Genomic DNA, 21,932 nt, shown 5'->3' on the forward strand with positions numbered 1-21,932 from the left:
GGTTTTCATATATATATATATATTTATATATAGATTTCAAGTAATATTGTACATATTAACAGGGTATATTCTTATTAATAAAAGAAAATGACTAACTTCTTTGAAACTCTCTTTTGGATCTTTCACTTTCAGAATATTCATGTTAACTTGTCACAAGAATCATCCCTTTTTTTTTTTTGGTTCATAAATAACTTCCACATAAGGATTATTATATCTAATTCTAATGAAAAAATTAAGAAAGCAGAAAAACAGAAAAACCGGTAAATCTTTAAATTAAACTTCCCCTTCCATCTCTCCATGTTTTTAAATAACAAATTGGTTCAAAAAAAAAAAAAAACAAAGCAACAATATTTCATAGTTGTACACATGGTAGCGTTGATTACTATATTAAGATTTTTTTTTTATTTACAACATTGTATTTAGGGATAGTTGATAATTCTTTCTCTATTGACAAGTACCATGTCATGTAAAGAAACATGTGATATTATTCAGAAAATAATTAGTTCAGATGAATCTATTTATGGATAGAATAATAATAATAATAACACAGAAATAAAGTTATTTGATAATTCAAAAACTTTAGATATATTCTCTTTAATTAAATCAATATCAAAAAAAATTTCAAAAAAATCTCAAAAAAACAATTTCAAGAGAATTGCCATGCTAGATAATCAACTAGTCGTTCTATTTGACAAGTTATAATAATAATAATAATAATTGATATTACTTTCTATGTCACTACGGACCAATGTCAATCTGTAGTAGTCGATATGTGTATGTGTTTCCAATACTGCTATTCTTTTATTTTCTTCTTGGCAGATATTACAAATTATAATGTTACATTTTCCATTATTGTTGTGTTGAATTAAGTATGTTTCTGTTTGTTTTCAGGTATCATATAATTCAATATATCTCATTATAATGAAACAATATCCAAATGGAATAATTTGGACTTTTAAAGATTTTAAGCCAAGTTTCTTTTTTTATTTGTTTTGTTTGTTGGTAGTTCGGTTAAACTTTACACAAATAATTTCTACAATATTTACTGAAATTACTACTTCTCATAACCCAAAATGAAACATTAAGCCTCCCCACCCCCCAATCTGAAAATAAAACTAGAATTGAAAACAAAACTATGAAAAGTTTTCCGAATAATGGAATTGAAGTAGTAGTAGTAGTAGTAGTAGTAGTAGTAGTAGTAGTAGTAGAAGAAGAATATGAATTGTCATTATATAAAATAGTAATGAAATCTATTTTTAATTTCCCAAAAATAAAAAAAAAAAAAAAGAATTCTTTTTCCTTCATTCTTCCTTCATTTTTTTGTTGAATTGATATCATATTAAACTGATCCTTTAATCTTTATCTTATAGATCAAATATTATTGAATTGTTTTGGGAGGTGATATTTATAAATCAAGTGAATTGACTGTCAAATTACGACTGTTGTAACTACTAAAATTTTTAAAAGTGTGATATAACTTGATCATTGTCTAAAAAAGGAATTTAATCAATCAATTCACATTAAACTTCAACTTTGGAATAATATCATTCATCTACTTACAATATCTTTTGTTTATTTTTTTTTTTTTTAAAATCAAAGTTACTTTATCATCATCCAACTTCCATTTGATTATTAAATATCAAAATAAAACACCAAAAGATTTTTGTTAAATTTTTTGTACAAATTCACACGCACATTATATTGACTTTTTCTTTTTTGTCTTTTGGTAGAGTCCCCTCCACCCATCCACCCACCAACCCTTTTTCCAGATTTCGAAAAAGATATCACAATAATTAACAAATTTTCATAATACAACAACAACAACAACAGTTCCATAATTTAATATCAATAAGAACTTTATTATTATCTATTATCTATTATCCCACTATCACGGTTAATTAATTCTTAATTATAATTTATTTGGGAAGATTTTTCACTAATTTTTTTTCCCCCAGTTTTTTTTCATCAAGATGAATAGTAAAGAAATTAGAATTGTTGCGTTATTAATACTTGATTCAGTATTTTTTTTACTTGAAGCCATTATTGGTTATACTGTTCATTCATTAGCATTAATTGCTGATTCATTTCATATGTTAAATGATATTATTTCATTAATTATTGCCTTATGGGCTGTTAGAGTTAAAAATACTAAACCAGCAGATGGGAAATATACTTATGGTTGGCAAAGAGCAGAAATTTTGGGGGCATTAATTAATGCTGTATTTTTATTAGCTTTATGTTTTACAATTATAATGGATTCTATACAAAGATTTTTTGAACCACAAGAAATATCTAATCCTAAATTAATTTTAATAGTGGGGATTGCAGGATTAATTAGTAATGGAGTAGGATTAGTTTTATTCCATGAACATGGTCATTCTCATTCTCATGGAACTAATCATTCTGGTGATTCTAATTCTAATTCTAATTCTACATCTCATTCTCATTCTCATGGTGAAGTTGCTACTACTTTTACACAAGGTGATGAAGAAGAACATATTGGTACTGGTAGCGGTGATGAAAATGAACATACACCATTATTATATAATATTACTCATACAACTATGAAATCAACTCCATCAGAAGTATTTGATTATTTACCAGATAATGTAGTTGAAAGATATTCTAATTATCAATCATCTTTTGTTGGACAACAACAACAACAACAACAACAACAAGAACAAACTCCAACAAACATTGAAAATGGACAATCATTATTAAATGGCAATTCAACTACAACTAATTATTCTGCTTCTGCTTCTTCTTCTTCTGATAATACTAATAATACTAATAATACTATGGTTAATAATACATCAGAACCAACAAGAAACAAATCTCAATCGAAATTACAAAAATTTAAACAAAAATCAATGAATATGGAAGGAGTTTTTTTACATGTATTAGGAGATGCTTTAGGTAATATTGGAGTTATAATTACAGCATTAATAATTTGGAAAACTAATTATTCTTGGAGATTTTTATCTGATCCAATAACTTCATTATTTATTACTTTAATTATTTTAAATTCTGCTTTACCTTTAGTTGGTAAAGCTCTGAGAATTTTATTACAAAGTGCTCCACCTTATATTGATTCAAATTTAATTGTTAATCAAATTAAACAATTACCATTAATTAAAAATATTCATGATTTTCATGTATGGAATTTAAATGAAGATATTTTAATTGCTAGTTTACATATTGAATTAAATCCAAATTGTGAAGTCAATTTACCATTAAAAAATGGTAGTAGTGATAATAATAATAATAATAATAATAATAACAATAGCAATAATGATAATAATAATAATATCCAAACTGATTCACCATCAGAATCAATAGTTGAAAATGATCAAGATTTAGAAATTCCTTCACAAATTGATAGGAAATTATTTTTAGCAGCTGTTAGTCAAGTTAGAGAAGTTTTACATATTTATGGTATTAATTCAGTTACTATTCAACCTGAATTTCTGAATAGTAAAAAAATTTGTCGTCTGATTTTTTGAAAAAAAAAAAAAAAAACCAACAATGAATGAATTAAATGAATGAATTAAATGAATTAAACCTCCAAAGAATATATATATATATATATGTATGAATTTGTTACTTAATTAATTAATTAATTTATACTTATACTTAATGATAGTATAGTGATTAGTTTAATTAGGTTTCATCTCTTCATCTTCATCTTCATCTTCATCTTCTTTTCTCTATATTTAAATAAATACTTTATTGACATTAGATGGAGGATTAACTTCATTGACTGGTTTATCAATATTTGGTCTCATTAGTTCTTGATCGTCACTAATATTAGAATCATTATTATTATTATTATTATTATTATTATTATTAGACATGGAGTTGGAATGGGAATTCTTTGATGTTGTTGGACGTAACATAAATATCATTAATAAAGCAAACACACAAAGACTTAAAAAAAATATAATTTTACATTTAGTTGAATTTTTTTGATAATTATGAGCTTTAATTAATTCTTTATTAGCTTGATTTAATTCTTCTACTGTATTAATTAAATTATAATCAATTCTATCTAAAATTGTTCCTTGTTCAATTACCATTGATTCCATTTCTTTAAAAATTGTCAGAATTTCAATTATACCATGAGCTAATTTAGAAATTTCTCGTTCTCGTTGTTGTAAATATTGAATATTTGATTGTTGTTGTATCTGTACTTGCTGTTGTTGTTGCTGATTATTATTATTATTGGTTGAATTTATGGTATTTATTGATTTGGATTCTTCTAAATCATTTAATAATGTAATTTGTTCATTATTAGTATCAAACCTATTCTCCACCTCCTTATTTTTTTCTTCATCATCATCATCATTTTTCAAAAATTTCATATAATTATTTTGTAAATTCCGAAATATTAATGATTTATCTTGAATTTTAACTGCATAATTTTTTTTAAAATTAATTAAAATTTCTAAATCTTGTTGATTATAATTTAATTTTAATTTTTGATAATTATTTAATAAATATTCAAATTTTTTAATTAATATATAACATTTTTCAAATTTAATTAAAATTTGATAATTTAATTCTTCAATTTTTTTTTCTAAATTTAATTTATTTAATTTATTAATAATTATTAATTTTTTATACATTGAATTTAATTCTTCAATATTTTTATTAATTATATTCAAATATGAATCTAATTCTTTAGCAATATCAAATATATTAGGAATCATTGGTCTTAATTCAATATCTTCTTCATCATTATAATCACTACCACCACTATTATTACTATTACTATTACGATTTGATTTATTCTTCCTCCCTTTCCTATTAGACGTTGCTGTTGTTGTTGAAGTTGTTGTTGAAGTTGACGATAGTATTAATCCTTCATTTTCTTCTTCATTATCTAAATCACTAAATCGAGTTCGTTTGATGGGAAGTGTATCACGAGGAATTGTTCGACGATATGATAAAAATAAATTGGTTCTATCTCTAAACATTATTTGAATTGATTAATGATTTAAATGGGTTATATGATAAGAATGGTTTAATGGGGGGGTGGGGGGTTTAGATTTTTTCTTTTTTTCTGTGGTGTGTTTTTGCTGTCCAACTTAATTTTTCCTTTTGTTTTGGAGGTCGTGTATTTTTTCATCAATCAAATAACAATAATGGTCACGTGTATAGCGACAAAGTAATTTGTCACTTAATATTCTTTTATCAATCAATTTGCAAATCTTCTTTCAACCAGTATTGTTGGTTAGGTATGTATGTATGTATATATGTATATATGTATGTATATATGTATGTATATATGTATGTATAAACAAATCCAAATAGTTATTCAGAATATTCTACTAGATTGGAATGTGCAGTCCCCCCCCCCCACCACATATAAGTAGTTAAAACTATTTGTTGCCAATTAGAAGGAACCCCAATAGTCATTTTTTACAGTCTTATGATTTTATTCATTAATGAAAGACTTGACTTGACTTGACTTGAATTGACTCGATTATTAATTCAAAATACTATTTGTTCTAACGTAGTAGTCAAATTTATGTATTCACTGTTTTCTATTTTTTTCTATTTTTGCCTCTTTTTTTTTTTTTTTTGCAGTCAAACAAAACAAAACAAAACAAATATTTGAAAATTCATTCAATCCATTTTATCAATTCAATGATTTTTGCCAACCTATTTACTTTCCCAAAACAAAACAAAAAAAAAAAAAGGAAGCACCCCTTTGTTGTTGTTGTTATTGTGGAGGAGTAGTAGTAGTATCATATTAGAATGTTTTTTTTGTTGTTTTATCTTCATTAAAATGTTATCGGCAAAAAAAAAAAATTATTATTATTATTAAGAAGCCATGTTAAAAAAAAAGGGGAGGGAGTGAAGGGGGTTATTAAATTGACGAAACGATCCAATAACAACAATAACAACAATAGTAACTGTCAAAGGGGTAAAAAGTTTTGATAATTGGTGTTAAGTTTTTTTTTTTTGACAGAATCATTTCATGTCATTTACCAATTCTTTTTATAGATTAAAATGATAACGAAAAAAAATATATATACATATATATATATAGAATGATTGTGTGATAGGTTTTTGAATAAAAAGAGGAAGGGTTTGATTCATAAGTAATTTGTAATTTACTAATGATAATATCATTTGTAATCTTCCCCTCCCCCTCCTTTCTTCTTCTGTATTGATTGATGCAAAAAACAAAAAAAAAAAAAAAAAAAAAATTGTCCACATATTAGAACAATAAAAGTAACCTGAATTGAAACTGAATTGAAATTTGACGAAATTGAAAAATAACAAAATGGAATGAGTTGAATAACTTGATCAACCATTCAATAATGTTTTCATTGTGTCTTTTTGGGAATATACACAAGAAGATTGTAGTAGTATAGTTATAACATAAATATCATTTCAATTAGTATACATTTCAACAACAACGTGATATTTGGTTATTCAAGATCGATTACAATTAAAATAATATCATGATGATGATTATTATTATTATTATTGGTTCTAGGATTCATCTTTATCTTTTATTATTTTTCATTTTTCATTTCTTAATATATTTTTATGAATGAATTTTTTGGTACTTTTAAATTTATCTTTATTACTTTTCTTACGATTTATACCCCAATTTTTAAACGATGATGATAAATTAGAAATTGTTGAAACAATACTTTTGGTATCATCAAAATCATCAAAATCATCTTCGTCATCGTCATCGTCATTGTCATTGTCATTGTCATTGTCATCATTATATTTATATTTATCAATTTTGGATTTACTTTCTAGTTTCTTATAATCAATCTTTTTTCCATTAAAATTTTCATCATTGTCATCATTGTCACCATAATCATTATAATCATCATAGTCATCAGGTGAAAATGAAAACGAATTAAGATAATCGTAGGAACTATCAAAAGTACTAGTACTTCCATTAATATTTTCTATAGTATTATCATCGACATCATCATCATCATCATTATTGAGACGATTATTATATATAGAATTGGTAATGGTTGCGTCTTCAGAACAATCGGTATCCGTTGTTGTATTTTGTGGATCCTGTGGATCCTGTGGTGTAATATCAGCTAATTGAGGTGGTTTGAAAATCTCTTCTAAAGCAATGACATCAGCTGTTGTTGTTGTTGTAGCTGCTGATGATGATGATGATGTGTTATCAGTGTTTAATGAAAACATGGAGTATGAATGTTCTGAATATATCGAAGCATTACTATGTGTAGTTGTTGGTGTCGCCGTCGTTGTCGTCGTCGTTGTCGTCGTAGTATCAGCAAATGTCACATCATTGCTGTAGTATAATATGGCACTAAGTAGAATACTAAGAAATCGAGAAAATATTTGTTTGTTATTCCCCATTAATAAATTAGTATAATTTTCTATGGTTTCCATTAGACTATTACCAAGAGTCAAATATTGTTTATAATATAATTTATAAATTCGATAATTTCGTTTCAGAAGTTGAACAATTTCATTTTCAGGTAATTCTTTACCAAATTCTAAATGATATATTAATGATGTCGCCACTTTAATGAATTCTTCTACTTGATAATCATTAATAATATTCATAATATCTTGTTGAGTAATGATTAATGGTGTAAAAGTATCTCTTTGAGGATTTAAAACACCATTGATGGTTGTACCAGTATTATTAATTGTCGTTGAAACTGTATAATAAAAATCTTTAAGAATAATAGGATTATTCAAGTCGAGTGATCTCCATATTGATTTAATTATTGATATTTCATATTGAGAAAACACGAAATCTGGTTTCAAGTCGATCAACGATAGCATATTGAATAGGAAAAGGTTTAATCTTTTTTTTTTTTTTTTTTTGGGTATTTTGATTAAAACTCCTTAATGTAATGAATGTTAGAAAAGAAAGTAAAATGAAAGAATGAAAAAATGAAAATAACCACCCCAATGGGAAGATATAAGTCAATTTATAATAGATATCTCTAAGAGTAGCTCCACCAAGAACAAGAACAAGAACACCACCAAGAAGAAGAAGAAGGAAGAAAATGTAAAATGTAAAATATAAATACTGGTTAAAGTTTTCGAGAAGAATTTAATTTATTTAAAAGAAAAAGAAGAAGAAGCAAACTGATGTCTATTTTTTAATTTCAAACTATTCAAACTATTCAAACTAAAAAAAAACAAATTTATTAAAAGGAGATTGGCGATTGTTCAATTGACTAAATGATTAAAGTGAAAAAAACAAAAAAGGGAAAGGGAAATTTCACAAAGATGATAAATAGTACACAATAGTACATAATTAAAACAATTAAAACAATTAAAACAATAAACTAGAAAGGTTGGATTTAATTTCATACTAAAGAACTCCAAATTATGGGCTTTTTTTTTTTTGTGGAATTTATGAAACAGTATGGTAGTTGGTTGGTTGGTTGGTTGGTTGGTTATATTGTATATATGTGTGTGTATGGTGTGTGTATGGTGTGTGTAAGTGTGTGTGTGTATGAAAATATGTTTAGATAATTTTATTATATTATATTATATTATATTCTACTACGCTTGAAATTATTTTGTTTCTAATTTGAATTCTTGTATATTAAAACAGTCAAATAACCCAACCCAGCCCAACCACGCCATTACCAATGACATTTATAAATTCAATTTACTTTTACTGTCCATTTAACTTAACTTTAACTTAACTTACCTTTATTTTGTTTTTATTATCAGGCGATCTTTAAAACTGGTGGTGGTGGTAGTGGTGGTGGTGATGATGAAAAAGAAAGAAATGCATAACATCAAGGGACATCATTGTTATTATTATTATCTCTCCAAGGGGTCCCCATTGAAATCTCTCTCTGTCTCTCTGTCTCTATCTCCTTTCAATTTCTTAAATAATAGAAATAAGTAACAATAAACGAACAAATCACAAAGCACAAAGTTTACCAAGTTCATAATAAAACAATTACTAACCCAAAAATCATTCAAGAAAAACACCACCACCAGGTTCATTTTTTTTTTTTTATTAATCAGCGTTTATAACAAAGATTACTAGTGGAGGGGGAGGGGAGGGGGGGGGAGGGAGTTTAAATAGTAGGACATACGATGGGAAATACTAACACTTGTATGTAATATATACATACCAGTATTATACTCTCTCATTTACATATGGAGTTAAATTCAAATTCAGATTCAATACCCAAGAATTTATCCGAATTGAAAACCAACACATATACACATTATAATCCCTACCTATTGTTTTCCCCTTTTTTTTAACGGTGAAATACAAACCATTGGGTCTAGACATTGCGTACTACTACTACTACTACTACTACTACTACTACTACTACTACTGCTACTTCATTTCATTGTCTCATACGAAACAAAGAAAATAACCGGAAAAACTTTTGATGATTAATCATGTTTTAAAGTATTACTCGTTTAAAAGGTAAATATAATATCATGTAATGAACACATTTTAAAGAAAACTTAACTGACTGGCGTGTATGCATGATCGTGTATATCGAAATTCTGCAAATTGTATTATTATTATTATTAGTAGTAGTAGTAGTAGTAGCATCATTTCAATTCGTATCTTGAAATATTATAGTTAATTTTGAAATCATTTTCTATAATTATATTGGAAAGATCGTCAATCTCATCCCATCCATTGACGTGGGGGTGAGGGGTGAGGGGTGAGGGAAGGGGGGTTTCTGGTTAGTTTAATTTGGGAATTATTCCGTAATTTATATATATATATATATTTTTTTTTTTTGGGGAAAACTTATATCAAATATACACAAACCAACATTTCAAATATGGCCGTAAAAAAAAAAAACAAACAAACATTTTAATGGTTATATAAACCCTTTAATAATAATAATAATAATCATTCTCCATTAAACTTACACCAGAAGAGAATATTATTCATAATTTCCAGAAAGAAGGTAGTAAATACTCGATAAGACGGGGGACTAAACTAGTTTTACAAGAATCTAAAGAATTATATTTGATAATAGTAGAATAGAATAGAATAGAATAGAATAGAATAGAATAGAATGTCAAGAATTAATCTACTATATAATTCAATATCTAAGATCTATCTTATATCTGGTGTTTCCAATTCAAAAAAAAAAACAACTAGGTAAACATCTATAGCCATAATTTTAACTGAAAGGAAAGTATACCCCCAACCTTCACAATTTTCTTTCACAAATAACCAGTTCTTTCTGTTGGTAATGCTTTGATATAATTATTGTCATAGTTTGTATAGATTGAAATCATATGATTTGTTTCCTTAAATAGTTAAATTTAAATTTGGAAGTTTTGACTACTTTCAATTCTTCCATAACCTTCTTCAATTGATTATTCAACAATATAAACGGTTCTAACTTATAAAAAATAAAAAAAAAAGAAGAAAAACTAAAGACTCAATTAGTTTAGTTTACTAGCCACCATATTGTCTTTTTTGTTTTTTTTTTTTACTTTTTATTTTTTATTTTTTTAATAATACTAAAAGTATATTTAATTGATTAACCGATATTTGCAACTATAGACAACGAATAATAATAGAAAGAAAGTATAACAAATAATAATAATAATAATAATAAAGTAACATAAACATAAACATAAATATGTGAATAATAATGTAAAACCGAAAGGAATATAACGTAAACGAAATCAAAAAAAGAAACCATCAAATAAATAAATAAATAAATAAATAAATAAATAAATAAATTAATAAACAACCCATCATAAGTAAAGATAGAATAAAGATCATCTTCTTTATCAAGATAAATTGATGTAACAAACCCAATATATCATTAATAAAACAATATTACAAGAAACCAACAACAACAACATCAACAACAACAACCAAAAGCAATAAATAAAAATCCAGATTAATAAATACAAACTATCATCATCAATAAATAAATCACATTAGAAGGAGGAGGGGGGGAGGGTTAAGCAACAAGGGAGGCATAACAGATATCAACTTCAGATAAATCAATAAAAAGGGGGACACCAAGGGGCGGGGGGAGGGGCTGGAGGGAACCAATTGAAGAAATGTTTTGATGTCTTGGTAGAAAAATAAAATTAATAATTTAATAAAATTTGATTTATATTTCTCTCCAAATAACAATCATATAAAGTAAAGTAATAGATAAAGATAAAGTAATAGATAAAGATAAAGATAAACATAAAGATAGTTCCCATTTTTTTCCTCTTCCTCTTAAAAAAAATAATAAGAATAAAAAAAACAACAATGAGTCGAAATTCTTAAAATGATAAATAACCACCCATCCACCTTATTGATATAATCTGTGAATTATGCCAAAAACTATTTCACCTTGATTGATTAATAATTATAATTAACATGAAGAAATGAAATTTAAATAAATAAAAAAATAAACATCAACATCAAAAATCTGCCCATCAAACACAATTCTCTCGTTACACATAATGTTATTTTGTTATTTTGTTATTTCTTCAGTTTTTTGCAGTTTTTTTTTTATGTGGCCCAAATATCATAAGGAACTTTCTTGACATTATATTTATTACCTTTTCTAGTATTTCTAGTTAATGGAGGAACAAATTTAACATCATTTTTATCTCTTCTTTTAAACATTGAAAATCCTGAAGTTGTAGTATCAGTAGAATAAATTGAAGTTAAATCATTTACTGAACCATATTTATGACCATAAATTGATGGAGGTTTTCTTGTACTTGCTGCAGATGATGCAATACCACTAGATTCAACTTTTTTAATAATTGGTGGAATATGATTAATTGAAGGTTGTGCACTAAATAATGGTACTGATTGACGAGTAGAATGTGAAGAAACAGTATAATTACTACCACTTTGAGATTCTGGTTTTGAATTCACCAAAGTATTTGATGATGAACCAATTGATGCTTTTCTTGATGATGAATTTATAGATGTTGCTGGAGTATTAGATAATGATGATAATGATGATGATTCTGCCAATTTTGATGATGATGATGATGATGATGATTTAGAACTAAAAATTGATGATAATCTATTTCTTAATCCACCCTTCTTTTTCAAAGATCCTTGTGAACTAATACTAGAATTTCTAGACAGTGTGTTATGTATACCATCTTTAATTGGTAATGGAGGTGGTGGTGGTAGTGATGTATCAAATGTATTTAATAAATCATAAGCTGAATCATATGGAGTTGAACCACTACTATTATTAAGTTTTGGAGAATTTGTAGAAGATGTTGCAACACCACCACCAGAAATACTGGTAGGACGACCAAAACTAGAAATTGAAGCAGCTTTATTCATATAAATAGCTGGTGGGGCTGATAATGAATTTATTGAAGGTTTATTATTATCATTATTATTATTATTATTCATTCTTGGAGTTACTGGCATAGATAAACAAACATTTTCTGGTTCATTATAACCTTGAGTTTGCATTTCTTTTTTCAATACAAATGATGATCTCATAAATCCCATTGATGCTCGACTAGTAGAATTAATTGAAGAAACTGAAGCTGATTGAATTTTTCCAATTGAATACAAAGAACTTTGCTTATTATTATTATGTTGTTGTTGTTGTTGTTGTTGTTGTTGTTTTGGACTATCATTGAATCGAGATTTTGAAATTGGTGTACTAAATTCAAAATCATTACCACTACTACTAGTAGTTGATAAATTTCTTGAATGATAACGTACACCAGCACCTTTAATAGTATAATGATCAATATCATTAGTACCAGATGATATAGATGATTTATAATCAGAATTATTTAATGATAATGATGAAGTTCTTGAATTAATTTCACCAACATCTTCAATTGAATTTTGACCACTTGATTTAGTACTTATTAAATTGTTATTTTTAACTGGATTACCATTAAATTCATCATCATGATCATCATCATTATCCGATTCATATTTCGATGAAGCATCATCATCTTCAACAATTGGTGCTAAACCTTTCAATCCAAATGATTGATAATCAAAAGTACCACCAGTTAAACCACCTCTAGATAATGATCTTTCTGGAACAGTTTGTTTTTGTTCCTTGAGAGTTGTTGTTGTTGTTGTTGTTGATGTTGGATTTGAACTAGTAGGTGGAGATAATTTATTTATAAACATTTCTTCTTCTTCTTGTTCATCAACTTCACTAGATTCAGGAGATGGAATTAATTTATTATTCAATTCTTCATTTCTTCTTCTTCTAATTCTTGGATCAAATGGACCAACATCAATAGAATCTTCTGATTTATTTGATAAAGCATCTTCAACAATTACTGGTTCTTGCTCTTGTTCTTGTTCTTCTGGATCTTGGATCTTTTTAAGTTTATTTAATAATGAACCAATCAGATAATTTTCAGAAAATGATCCTCTTCTACTAGCTCTTGGAGTAGAAAATTCTTCATTATCAGTCTCAACATCTTCTAAACCTTGATGTTCTTTTTGTTGTTGTGAAGCAAATTTCCCATTAGCAACTGCAGATAATCTTGGTGATTCAAATGGTGATTTATCAAGTTTTGGTGTAGTTGGATTAGAAGAATTTTTTCTTCTTGGATCAAATGATAAATTTTTTCTTCTTCTTCTTGGAGTTTGGAAATCACAATCAAAGTTACTGTTGTTACTGTTGTTGTTATTGTTATCATCATTATCAGTTGAAATCAAAATATTTTTCAAACTTGAAGACATATTCGATTGAATCTTTTGGAATGAAGGTGATTGTGGAATAGGAACATGAATTGGTGATTTAGCAACATCAATTGATCTTCTAAACCCTTTATATTTATTATTTGAATTTAAATCAATTTCAATTGAATTAAATTTATCCAAAATTTGTTTTGGTTTAGAATTATCAAATCCAATAATTGGTGGAGAAACAACTGGAATAATATTTTCTTCTTCTTCCTTGATTTCTTCTTCTTCTTCCTTGACTTCTTCTTCTTCTTTTCTTAAAGGAGGAGAAGGTGTTGGTAATGTATCAATAGATTGTTTTCTTTCTCTATTAATATTCAATGGTGGAATATAATAATCTTCATCCATTGAATTAGAATCTTCTGATACAATATCTTCTTCATATTGTAATAATAAATTAGCAACAAATACAAAAATTTTAATCCAAATTAATTCCAATACACTAGTAAATTGACCAGATAATTCATTTTTAAAAGTTTGAATTAATGCATTACCCATTGGTTCTAAATATTGACTAATCATTGAAGAAAATCTTTGATTTTCATTAACAAATTGATATAAAAATTCATTTAATAATAAATCATCTTCAATATTATTAATAATAAAATTAAATAAATCACCAAATATATCACAATGATAATTAATTACTGAATCATCATTATTAAAAATTGATCGTAATTGAGGATTTAATTCAAATAAATTTTCATATAATTCAGGATAAAATTCTTTAGGATTTATTTTACTCCAAGAAGATTTTATTTGATTTAATTCAATTTTATTTAATGATAATCCTGACATTATATTATGTATTGGGAGGTGTTATGTGTGGTATATAATAAGAAAAAAGAAAATAGTTGATTTATTGAATTGTTTTAGTATAGGAAAGTGGTGGATAGTCCAGTTTTATATCTTGTATATCTTAAGGAGATAATAATATCAAAGGATAAAGTATGTATTGGAGGAACAGGGGTATAAATGTAAATATTCCTTTTTTTTTTATTATTATTATTATTATTTTAAGGAAAGTGAATTTTAATCACAAGGGGAATAATTTTGACGAAAATGAATTGAAAGTTTATAGTAAGAAAGAAGAAAACAATTGGAAATGAAATTTTTTCTTTTTGTTTTTTTTTTTAGGAAATTAACAATCATTTATATATTTGTTATTATCAATAGTAATTAAGGAAATAATTAAAAGCTTATTGTGTGAATGTGTGTGGGTGTGGGTGGGTGGTTATTATTATTGTGGTAAGTTTAAATTGACGGGGTCAGAGTTTTCTATTTGAAGTAATGTTTCTATTCTAGGAAGATTTTCGCAATCAAGTTGAAGTTAATTTTAGTATTTACTCTAGTAAAGTTTTTTGCAATGAATTAAAGTGATAGTTGTAGTGTTGGTGGTGGTGGTTGTGAAAAAAAAAAAAGAAAGAAAGAAAAAATAATTTAACTGTGAAGAACAACCCCAACAGCAAATCTCACTTCCTAATTAGGAAATGTAATTCTCAGTATCTTTTACCTGATTTGATTTGATTTTAGATTTTCTATATTCATTGGAATTTCCTGATTTGTAATAGTCAATAATCATCTTTTGGATACCACCAATTTAATAACTAATATATATCATAATCAATGTTTGTGAATGTTATTGATATAATATAATTATAAATCCTATCTCTTATCTATTCAATTGGTAGGAACAATTGTGGTGTTTGGATTGCAACAAAAAAAAAAGAAAGAAAGAAAGAAAGAAAGAATTTATTGTATGGCTATGGCCAGTCATCGTCGTCGTCGCACACCCTTCAACAAACAAAAAAAAAAAAAAGTCGTGTATAGTATACCCCCCATTCTTTATATATATTTTCCTAATAGGGAAATTTGCCTACTCAAGTAAAACCTGACATAATTTTTTTTGGTTAGAAACCTTTTTTTTTTTATTTTATTTCATTATTACACCCACCTATAAGGTAAAAAGTATTGGAATTTCAAATATTGATTATCTATTTCTAGAAATCTCCACAATTGTATATTAATAAATGGGGAGGGAGGGAGGGAGGAAGGCAGGGAGGGGGAAAAATCAAATTCTTTTTTTTTTTTTAGTTTTCTTTCAACAATTTAGGTAAAAAAAAAAAAAAAAAAAAATTATTTGGATTAGTTGACGTAAAATATTTGTAAAATTTCCATATGGAATACTAAGTTCCCATCTTATCTTTTCATTAATAGGATGGGATTGGATTGACTAATATATGAACACTGATACTTACTAGTATTATGTATTTCCTCTTGCTTGGTTGGTCTGTTGATTTAGTTTGATATAATTTCTTGATAAAAGAGTCAAATCTGATGATTGATTGGGTCTTTCTTCCCCCCTGTAACGGAACAAAATGTTTCCTGTCTATAAATAGATTATGATTATTCATTAAGATGTTGTCAATGAGAACATCATCAAGTGATATAATCATCTTTTATTGTATGACTCGTATGCTTCTTGAATTCACACAAAACACGTAAAGAGTTTGTAAATTGTTCAATTACAAAGCAAATCTACCAGGGGTCCAAGGATTTGAAGTTTCTAAAAAAAAAAATAACATTAAGATTTATGGTGTTTAGAATGATACTTCTTTTACTGGTGATACTCAACAATACAGCCACCAAGTACATGCTCTATTCAGTAATATGAACCTAAATTGTAGTTGTCTTGAATTCAGGTTTCGTTATGAAAGTTGAATCATGATGTTTTCTCTCTTATTTTTTCTTTTTGCAATCATTTTGATAACGAAATTACACTAAATTAACAACAATTCAACTCTTTCGATTTTCCCAACGCGTAAAAATTAATTTTAAATAAACAATTGCCTACGTTGACGACGACGATGACAACAGATATTGAAAGAGTAATAATAATAATTGCGTTCTATCGTTAAAGTTTAAACTTGACCTTTCTATTGTGAAAATAAACACACACACACACACTCACACACACACACCCGTCTCAATTTTTACGTGTACGAAAAACATAATAATGATTATTGTGTGCGGTGCGTGTCTCTACGCCCTATTCTACTGTTTTAATGTCACACAGCAAAATGTACAACATAAAAAATCCAAAAAGAAAAGTCCTCTCAAATCACCTAGATCACGTGCACCAAACAAGACTAGCAATAAAATTTTTTGCAGTGATATATCAATCAATCAATACTGAACAATACTGAACAATATTGAACACTACTTGTCTTGGTCTTGGTCTATTAACTTTATACAATACTAAAAATAAACTTCAGTAAAACTTTTAGCCAGAAATTTCTTTTGACATTGTAATTCTGGACAAGTTGAAGGGGCATAAAATTTTGGATTCAATATTGATACATCACCACCACCACCATTGGTTTTAGATTTACGCCTTATTTTAGGTCGATTACCAATATTTTTAACACATCTACCACAAAATAAATGACCACATTTAGCAACAAATATTCGTTTTGATAATTCAATATCAACTTTAGTAAATGGATAAACACAAAACCAAGGTGCTTGACAATTATAAGTTTCACAATGATGAGAAAATTTTTCATTATATCGAGAATCACCATGGAAATCTTCTGATACTCCTTCACCTAATATTATATTACATAATTCACAAACTAAATTTTCATTTGATTTAATAATACTAGTATGTCCTTCATCTTGATTAGCCATTTTTTTTTCAATTTCATTTTTAGTTTTTTTATTATAATTTGTTTCTTGTGCAAGTCTTCTATCAATAGTCCGATTATTATCTTCATCAATTCGTTGCATAATACTTCGTTCAATAGCAGCATTAAACCCACCAGGTGTATAAGAAGAATCCATCAAATTATCAAGGGCAAGACCAACATCATGATAAGTATTTCCAAGAAATCGTAATTCACGAGGAACTGGAGTGGTAACATCACTTAAAAAGGGATGATCATCAAGAAATGGTGGGGAATCTATATGACGACTTTGTTGACGTCGTACTCTACCATTTCTATTCCCAACTCCTCTTCTTGAATGCAGTGAATGTTCAGTAGAATTTATAGGTGGTTGATGAGGAAATGAAGAAAGGTTTGATGTTTCATTTGCAGCTAATTCCAAATATGATCGTCTAGGAGCTCGAGATGTAGTATTTCTTCCTCTTTGTCTTGATGAATTTAATGCAGTTGTTTCTCGATCACGACGTAAACGTTCTCGAATCAAAGCATAGTCTTCTGGTCTTGATCCAAGCTCTATCACTCTTATATCCAATCCTGATCTCCCTAAGGTCGATTCACTTTGAAAAAATCTTGCTGGGTCAAAAGCTTCTCTACCACCATAAAGTTCTGGATTAGGTACAGTAATCCAAGGTTCATAATCTGAATGTACCATACCGGTATATCTTTCTCTTATCAGTCTTCGTCTATTTGTTGGCATCAATCCTTGTTGTATTTGACTTGGACTTGGTAATGGTTGTCGACGTCCCATCTCCAGTTGTGACCTTATAATTGGTGGATTTGAATTTCTTATTGGACGATTTCCAAAAATTCTGTAATCATTATGTTCTCTAACAAATGGAATATCACCCACTGGAGTCAGTAGTCGTTCATTTTGTGGATTATTTATAGTTCGAACTTCTAATATTTCCAAATCATCATCATCTTCTTCATCATCATCATCATTGTTGTCATTATGAGTCCTGTTATTGTTATTGTTGATATTTGTGTTGGATGGAACGCCACCACGATTAATGTTTGACAATGGTGTACTTAATGGAGTAGGATTTGAAGTGTTTACACCTACTATTTGTATTTCATTGCCACCATCACCGGCATAATTATCATCACGATAATCGACATCTGTTAATGTAGAGTCATCCAGTTCTGTATCCAAATTAACTATAGTAGTTGTTGGTCGTGGTGGCGCTGACTCTTCGTCTGATAGTATTTCTATAATTTGATCATTGTTTCTAGTGTTTGAAGTTGTTTGTTGTGAGCTATTATTATTATTATTATTACTAGTTTTTGGTTCGATCTTCCTTTTCTTAATATCAGGCTCCCTGATAGGGTTATTGTCACTGTTCATTATCAATAATAAATAGGTTGTATAATATATGGTATAAACTAAAAAAATGGTTCTTCTTCTTACAAAAGAAAAAAGAGAAAAGAAAGGTTCAAAAATACTGAAGGTATTTTTCTCACTCTCACGCACACTCTCTTTCTCACTCACTCACTCACTCTTTCAGTTTGATTAAGGTTTCTTACATCCACACAGTCTCACATTCATTCATTCACTCATTAGTATAAATTTATTTTTCTTAGCGTGTGGTTTCTTTTTCTTTTAATTGTTAATTTGAAACAAGGCAACTTAAAATTATTTACCACCACCACCACCCATATTAATGGTAAATTCCTTGTTCAATATCTGCATAATTGTCAGTTTTAATACACAGGATTCTCTTTTAACGCTTTCCCCCTCCCCCCCCCACCCCAAGCCAACACTATTGATTTCAAGGAATAGAGGTAAAAGTAACACATTTGTTAGGTTTTACACATAATATCAATCAAATGTATTATTGACATCTTTCGGAGGAAATAATCGTAAACTTTATTCCCCAACTCATTTACTTTAAATCAACCATATTAAATTCTTACATAAAATCTTTCCATTGATATACTTAAAAAAAAAAGAAAAGACCGCACATTATAAATACAAACAAGTTCATAAACATAAACAGTTACGAAAGAAGAAACAACTCATGTACTACTACTACTATACACTACCATCTAGTTTCATTCGTTTGGTTTCAGCTGCCAAATTTTCTTCTTCTTTTTCATCCTCTTGCTGTTTTTCTAGTCCTTCTGGCAGTTGCAGTTGCAGTTGCAGTTGCAGTTGCAGTTGCAGTTGCAGTTGCAGTTGCAGTTGCAGTTGCAGTTGTAAATTTTGTTCTTCATCACCATTTACCCAATGTTCCACTTGGTCCAATTTTTCAGTGAATATTTGTGTTAGTTTACTTATCATCACAAGTGATTCCTTTGCAAATTTAAATATCACATCATCTTGTGAATTTCTTGATGAACCCTGTTGTTGTTGTTGTTGTTGTTGTTGTTGTTGTTGCTGATGTTGTAATGATTGTGGCAAACTCATAATAATATCTCTTATGGCATTTTTTAATTCAAAATCTGAATTAGATTGTGATCCATTTGATGAAACTGGACTTAATCCATTACTTGTTGTAGTATCACCCAATGATGAAGGACGGAAATTAGATATTAAATGAATGATTTTTTTAACTGTTCCAATAATTTCTGTTTTAGTCTTTTGTGTTGCTTGATCAGTAGTAGTTGAATTAGAATCATTTGATTTTTGAGCATTTAATTTCTCTCGTTCCTCTTTAACGGCAATTTCAGTTTCATTAATCTTCTCTTGAAGAAATTCAACTTTGGAATTAATATTAGTATTAGCCAATTTTAAAATATTGATACAAAATTGTAATCTTTTTCTAGTATCAATTGAAGAATATGAAGAAATGTTGGTGGTTTGACTTGATGTACTAAATCGTCTTTTCTTTTGTAACAGATTTCCATCGTGTTGAATTTTGTAATCACCAAAATTGGAGTTTGTTGGGGTGATATCAGTAGAAGATACAGCTGATGCTTGCCTTGTTTGATGTCTTGTGTTTAATTTGGCTTCAATATTGTTTACAACAGGTATAGCAGCAGATTCAACTATACCAGCAGCATAATTGAATGATGGATAATTTCTTTTAGAGGTTTCATAGTATTTAACTGCATTCATGACAATCGGATGTCTAGCAACCATAGAAACAGTAGAAACAATTGGATGTCTTTGGTGTTGTATTGGGGGTAATATTACTGATGGTGGGGAAGCATCATCCATAGCCACCGTCTCAGCATCAGATGGCGGTGTGGTATTCCTAGTAAACAGAGATAAAGTCTCTGCCGCAGAAACCAACTCCGGTCCTTGTACTTGTGCTTGTGATTGTGCATGTGATTGTATTTGGTGTCCTTGGTCTTGCACCGACCCATTTAGTCCCAGTTGGTGAATAGAAGTGGGGTTGTTATCTGTTTGGGAATATGGAGGTGGTGGAAGTTGCAGATTTGATATTGAAGGTACTGTCATATTAATGGCTTATAATTTTCAAAATAATGGAAAAGAAACCAACTTCTGGGATGTTGTGTTGTGTTGTGTTGTGTTGTGTGGTGTGGTATATAATTAATATATGAATTTGAATCCCCTTTTCAAAAATAATTTAAAAAAAAAAAAAAAAAAAATTTTGGGTTCGGAGATTTTCTTCGTTTTCTTGTTTTAGGTTTTTAGGGGGAACTAAAACAAGTAAAAAAAAAGAAAAAAGACGGTATAAAATGCACGTGAATAATAAACAGTTTGACGATTCTAAATGAGAAAAAAGCCGTTTTGACGACTCTAATAGTTGAAAATGAAAATGAAAATAAAAATGAACCACCTAATTTGAGGAAAGTTTCCAATGACTTAAATAAAGAATAATAACAAAAAGGAGAGGAAAAAAAAAAAAATGGTTTACAGAATATTGATAATGAAATGATAGATAGACATATATATATATATATATATCTATGTGTGTGACTGACTAAATTGATACGGTGATTAATTTTTTCATATGATTCAAAATTTGTTGGTTGTTACACGAATATGGTGTCAGAATTTATCAACTATTGCGGTATGGATGTAACATTTAGCAGCAGCAACAGCACCAGCACCAGCAGCAGTAGTAGATATTCGAGAAAAAAAAAAGTTAATTGCATGTGATTATATTTCAATGACACAAAAAATATTTTAATCTTCTTTTCATAGTCTACAGAGTTTGCAGTCAATTAATTTTGAACCAATATCTAACAAATGATAATATAAGATTTGAATACAGTAAAATAGACGTTAAGAGATTTCTGTAATGGATAACAAAAATCCAGTTACCAAAAAATAGTGTAAAACATTGACGTGTTTCTATCACTAGTGTCAGTTCAGAAATTAGAATTTATAGGTTATCAAACTTCAAATGCTAATACCCCCTAGTATTGGACTCAATATATATGATAATACCAAGGATATTTTCTTGAGAATAGAGTGTAATATAAAAACTAAAGTTTACCATGTTGATTCTTGTTTTTATTTTTTTTGTACTGTGAAACTATTGTTTAATTACTTACCAAACGTTCCATAAACTATTACTTTATTCCTTTCCTTTCCTTTTTTTTTTTCTTTTTTTTTT

The 21,932-nt window shown here is 27.8% G+C and overlaps 6 protein-coding genes across 6 annotated transcripts; 1 reads left to right on the plus strand and 5 right to left on the minus strand. All coding sequences in view use genetic code 12, as the record gives it.

Annotated features, from left to right (window-relative positions):
• Positions 1-1,970: 1,970 nt before the first annotated feature.
• On the plus strand, positions 1,971-3,503 carry CD36_16990 (zinc/cadmium resistance protein, putative; the record flags this gene model as incomplete). Its single annotated transcript, XM_002418132.1, has 1 exon — positions 1,971-3,503. The coding sequence occupies one exon, from the start codon at positions 1,971-1,973 to the stop codon at positions 3,501-3,503; it is 1,533 nt and encodes a 510-aa protein (XP_002418177.1).
• Positions 3,504-3,713: 210 nt separating this feature from the next.
• On the minus strand, positions 3,714-4,976 carry CD36_17000 (syntaxin, putative; the record flags this gene model as incomplete). The annotated part of the gene is made up of 1 exon (XM_002418133.1): positions 3,714-4,976. One exon carries the CDS (start codon positions 4,974-4,976, stop codon positions 3,714-3,716), a length of 1,263 nt encoding a protein of 420 aa, XP_002418178.1.
• A 1,558-nt stretch (positions 4,977-6,534) lies between these two features.
• On the minus strand, positions 6,535-7,803 carry CD36_17010 (conserved hypothetical protein; the record flags this gene model as incomplete). The annotated part of the gene is made up of 1 exon (XM_002418134.1): positions 6,535-7,803. The coding sequence occupies one exon, from the start codon at positions 7,801-7,803 to the stop codon at positions 6,535-6,537; it is 1,269 nt and encodes a 422-aa protein (XP_002418179.1).
• A 3,688-nt stretch (positions 7,804-11,491) lies between these two features.
• Positions 11,492-14,476, minus strand: CD36_17020 (conserved hypothetical protein; the record flags this gene model as incomplete). The annotated part of the gene is made up of 1 exon (XM_002418135.1): positions 11,492-14,476. The coding sequence occupies one exon, from the start codon at positions 14,474-14,476 to the stop codon at positions 11,492-11,494; it is 2,985 nt and encodes a 994-aa protein (XP_002418180.1).
• Positions 14,477-16,936: 2,460 nt separating this feature from the next.
• CD36_17030 (hexose metabolism-related protein, putative) lies at positions 16,937-18,748 on the minus strand (the record flags this gene model as incomplete). Its single annotated transcript, XM_002418136.1, has 1 exon — positions 16,937-18,748. One exon carries the CDS (start codon positions 18,746-18,748, stop codon positions 16,937-16,939), a length of 1,812 nt encoding a protein of 603 aa, XP_002418181.1.
• A 687-nt stretch (positions 18,749-19,435) lies between these two features.
• On the minus strand, positions 19,436-20,806 carry CD36_17040 (negative regulator of phospholipid biosynthesis, putative; the record flags this gene model as incomplete). Its single annotated transcript, XM_002418137.1, has 1 exon — positions 19,436-20,806. The coding sequence occupies one exon, from the start codon at positions 20,804-20,806 to the stop codon at positions 19,436-19,438; it is 1,371 nt and encodes a 456-aa protein (XP_002418182.1).
• Positions 20,807-21,932: the final 1,126 nt, after the last annotated feature.

The sequence above is a fragment of the Candida dubliniensis genome, chromosome 2 (assembly GCF_000026945.1).
Source record: "Candida dubliniensis CD36 chromosome 2, complete sequence".
Taxonomy (NCBI): domain Eukaryota; kingdom Fungi; phylum Ascomycota; class Pichiomycetes; order Serinales; family Debaryomycetaceae; genus Candida; species Candida dubliniensis.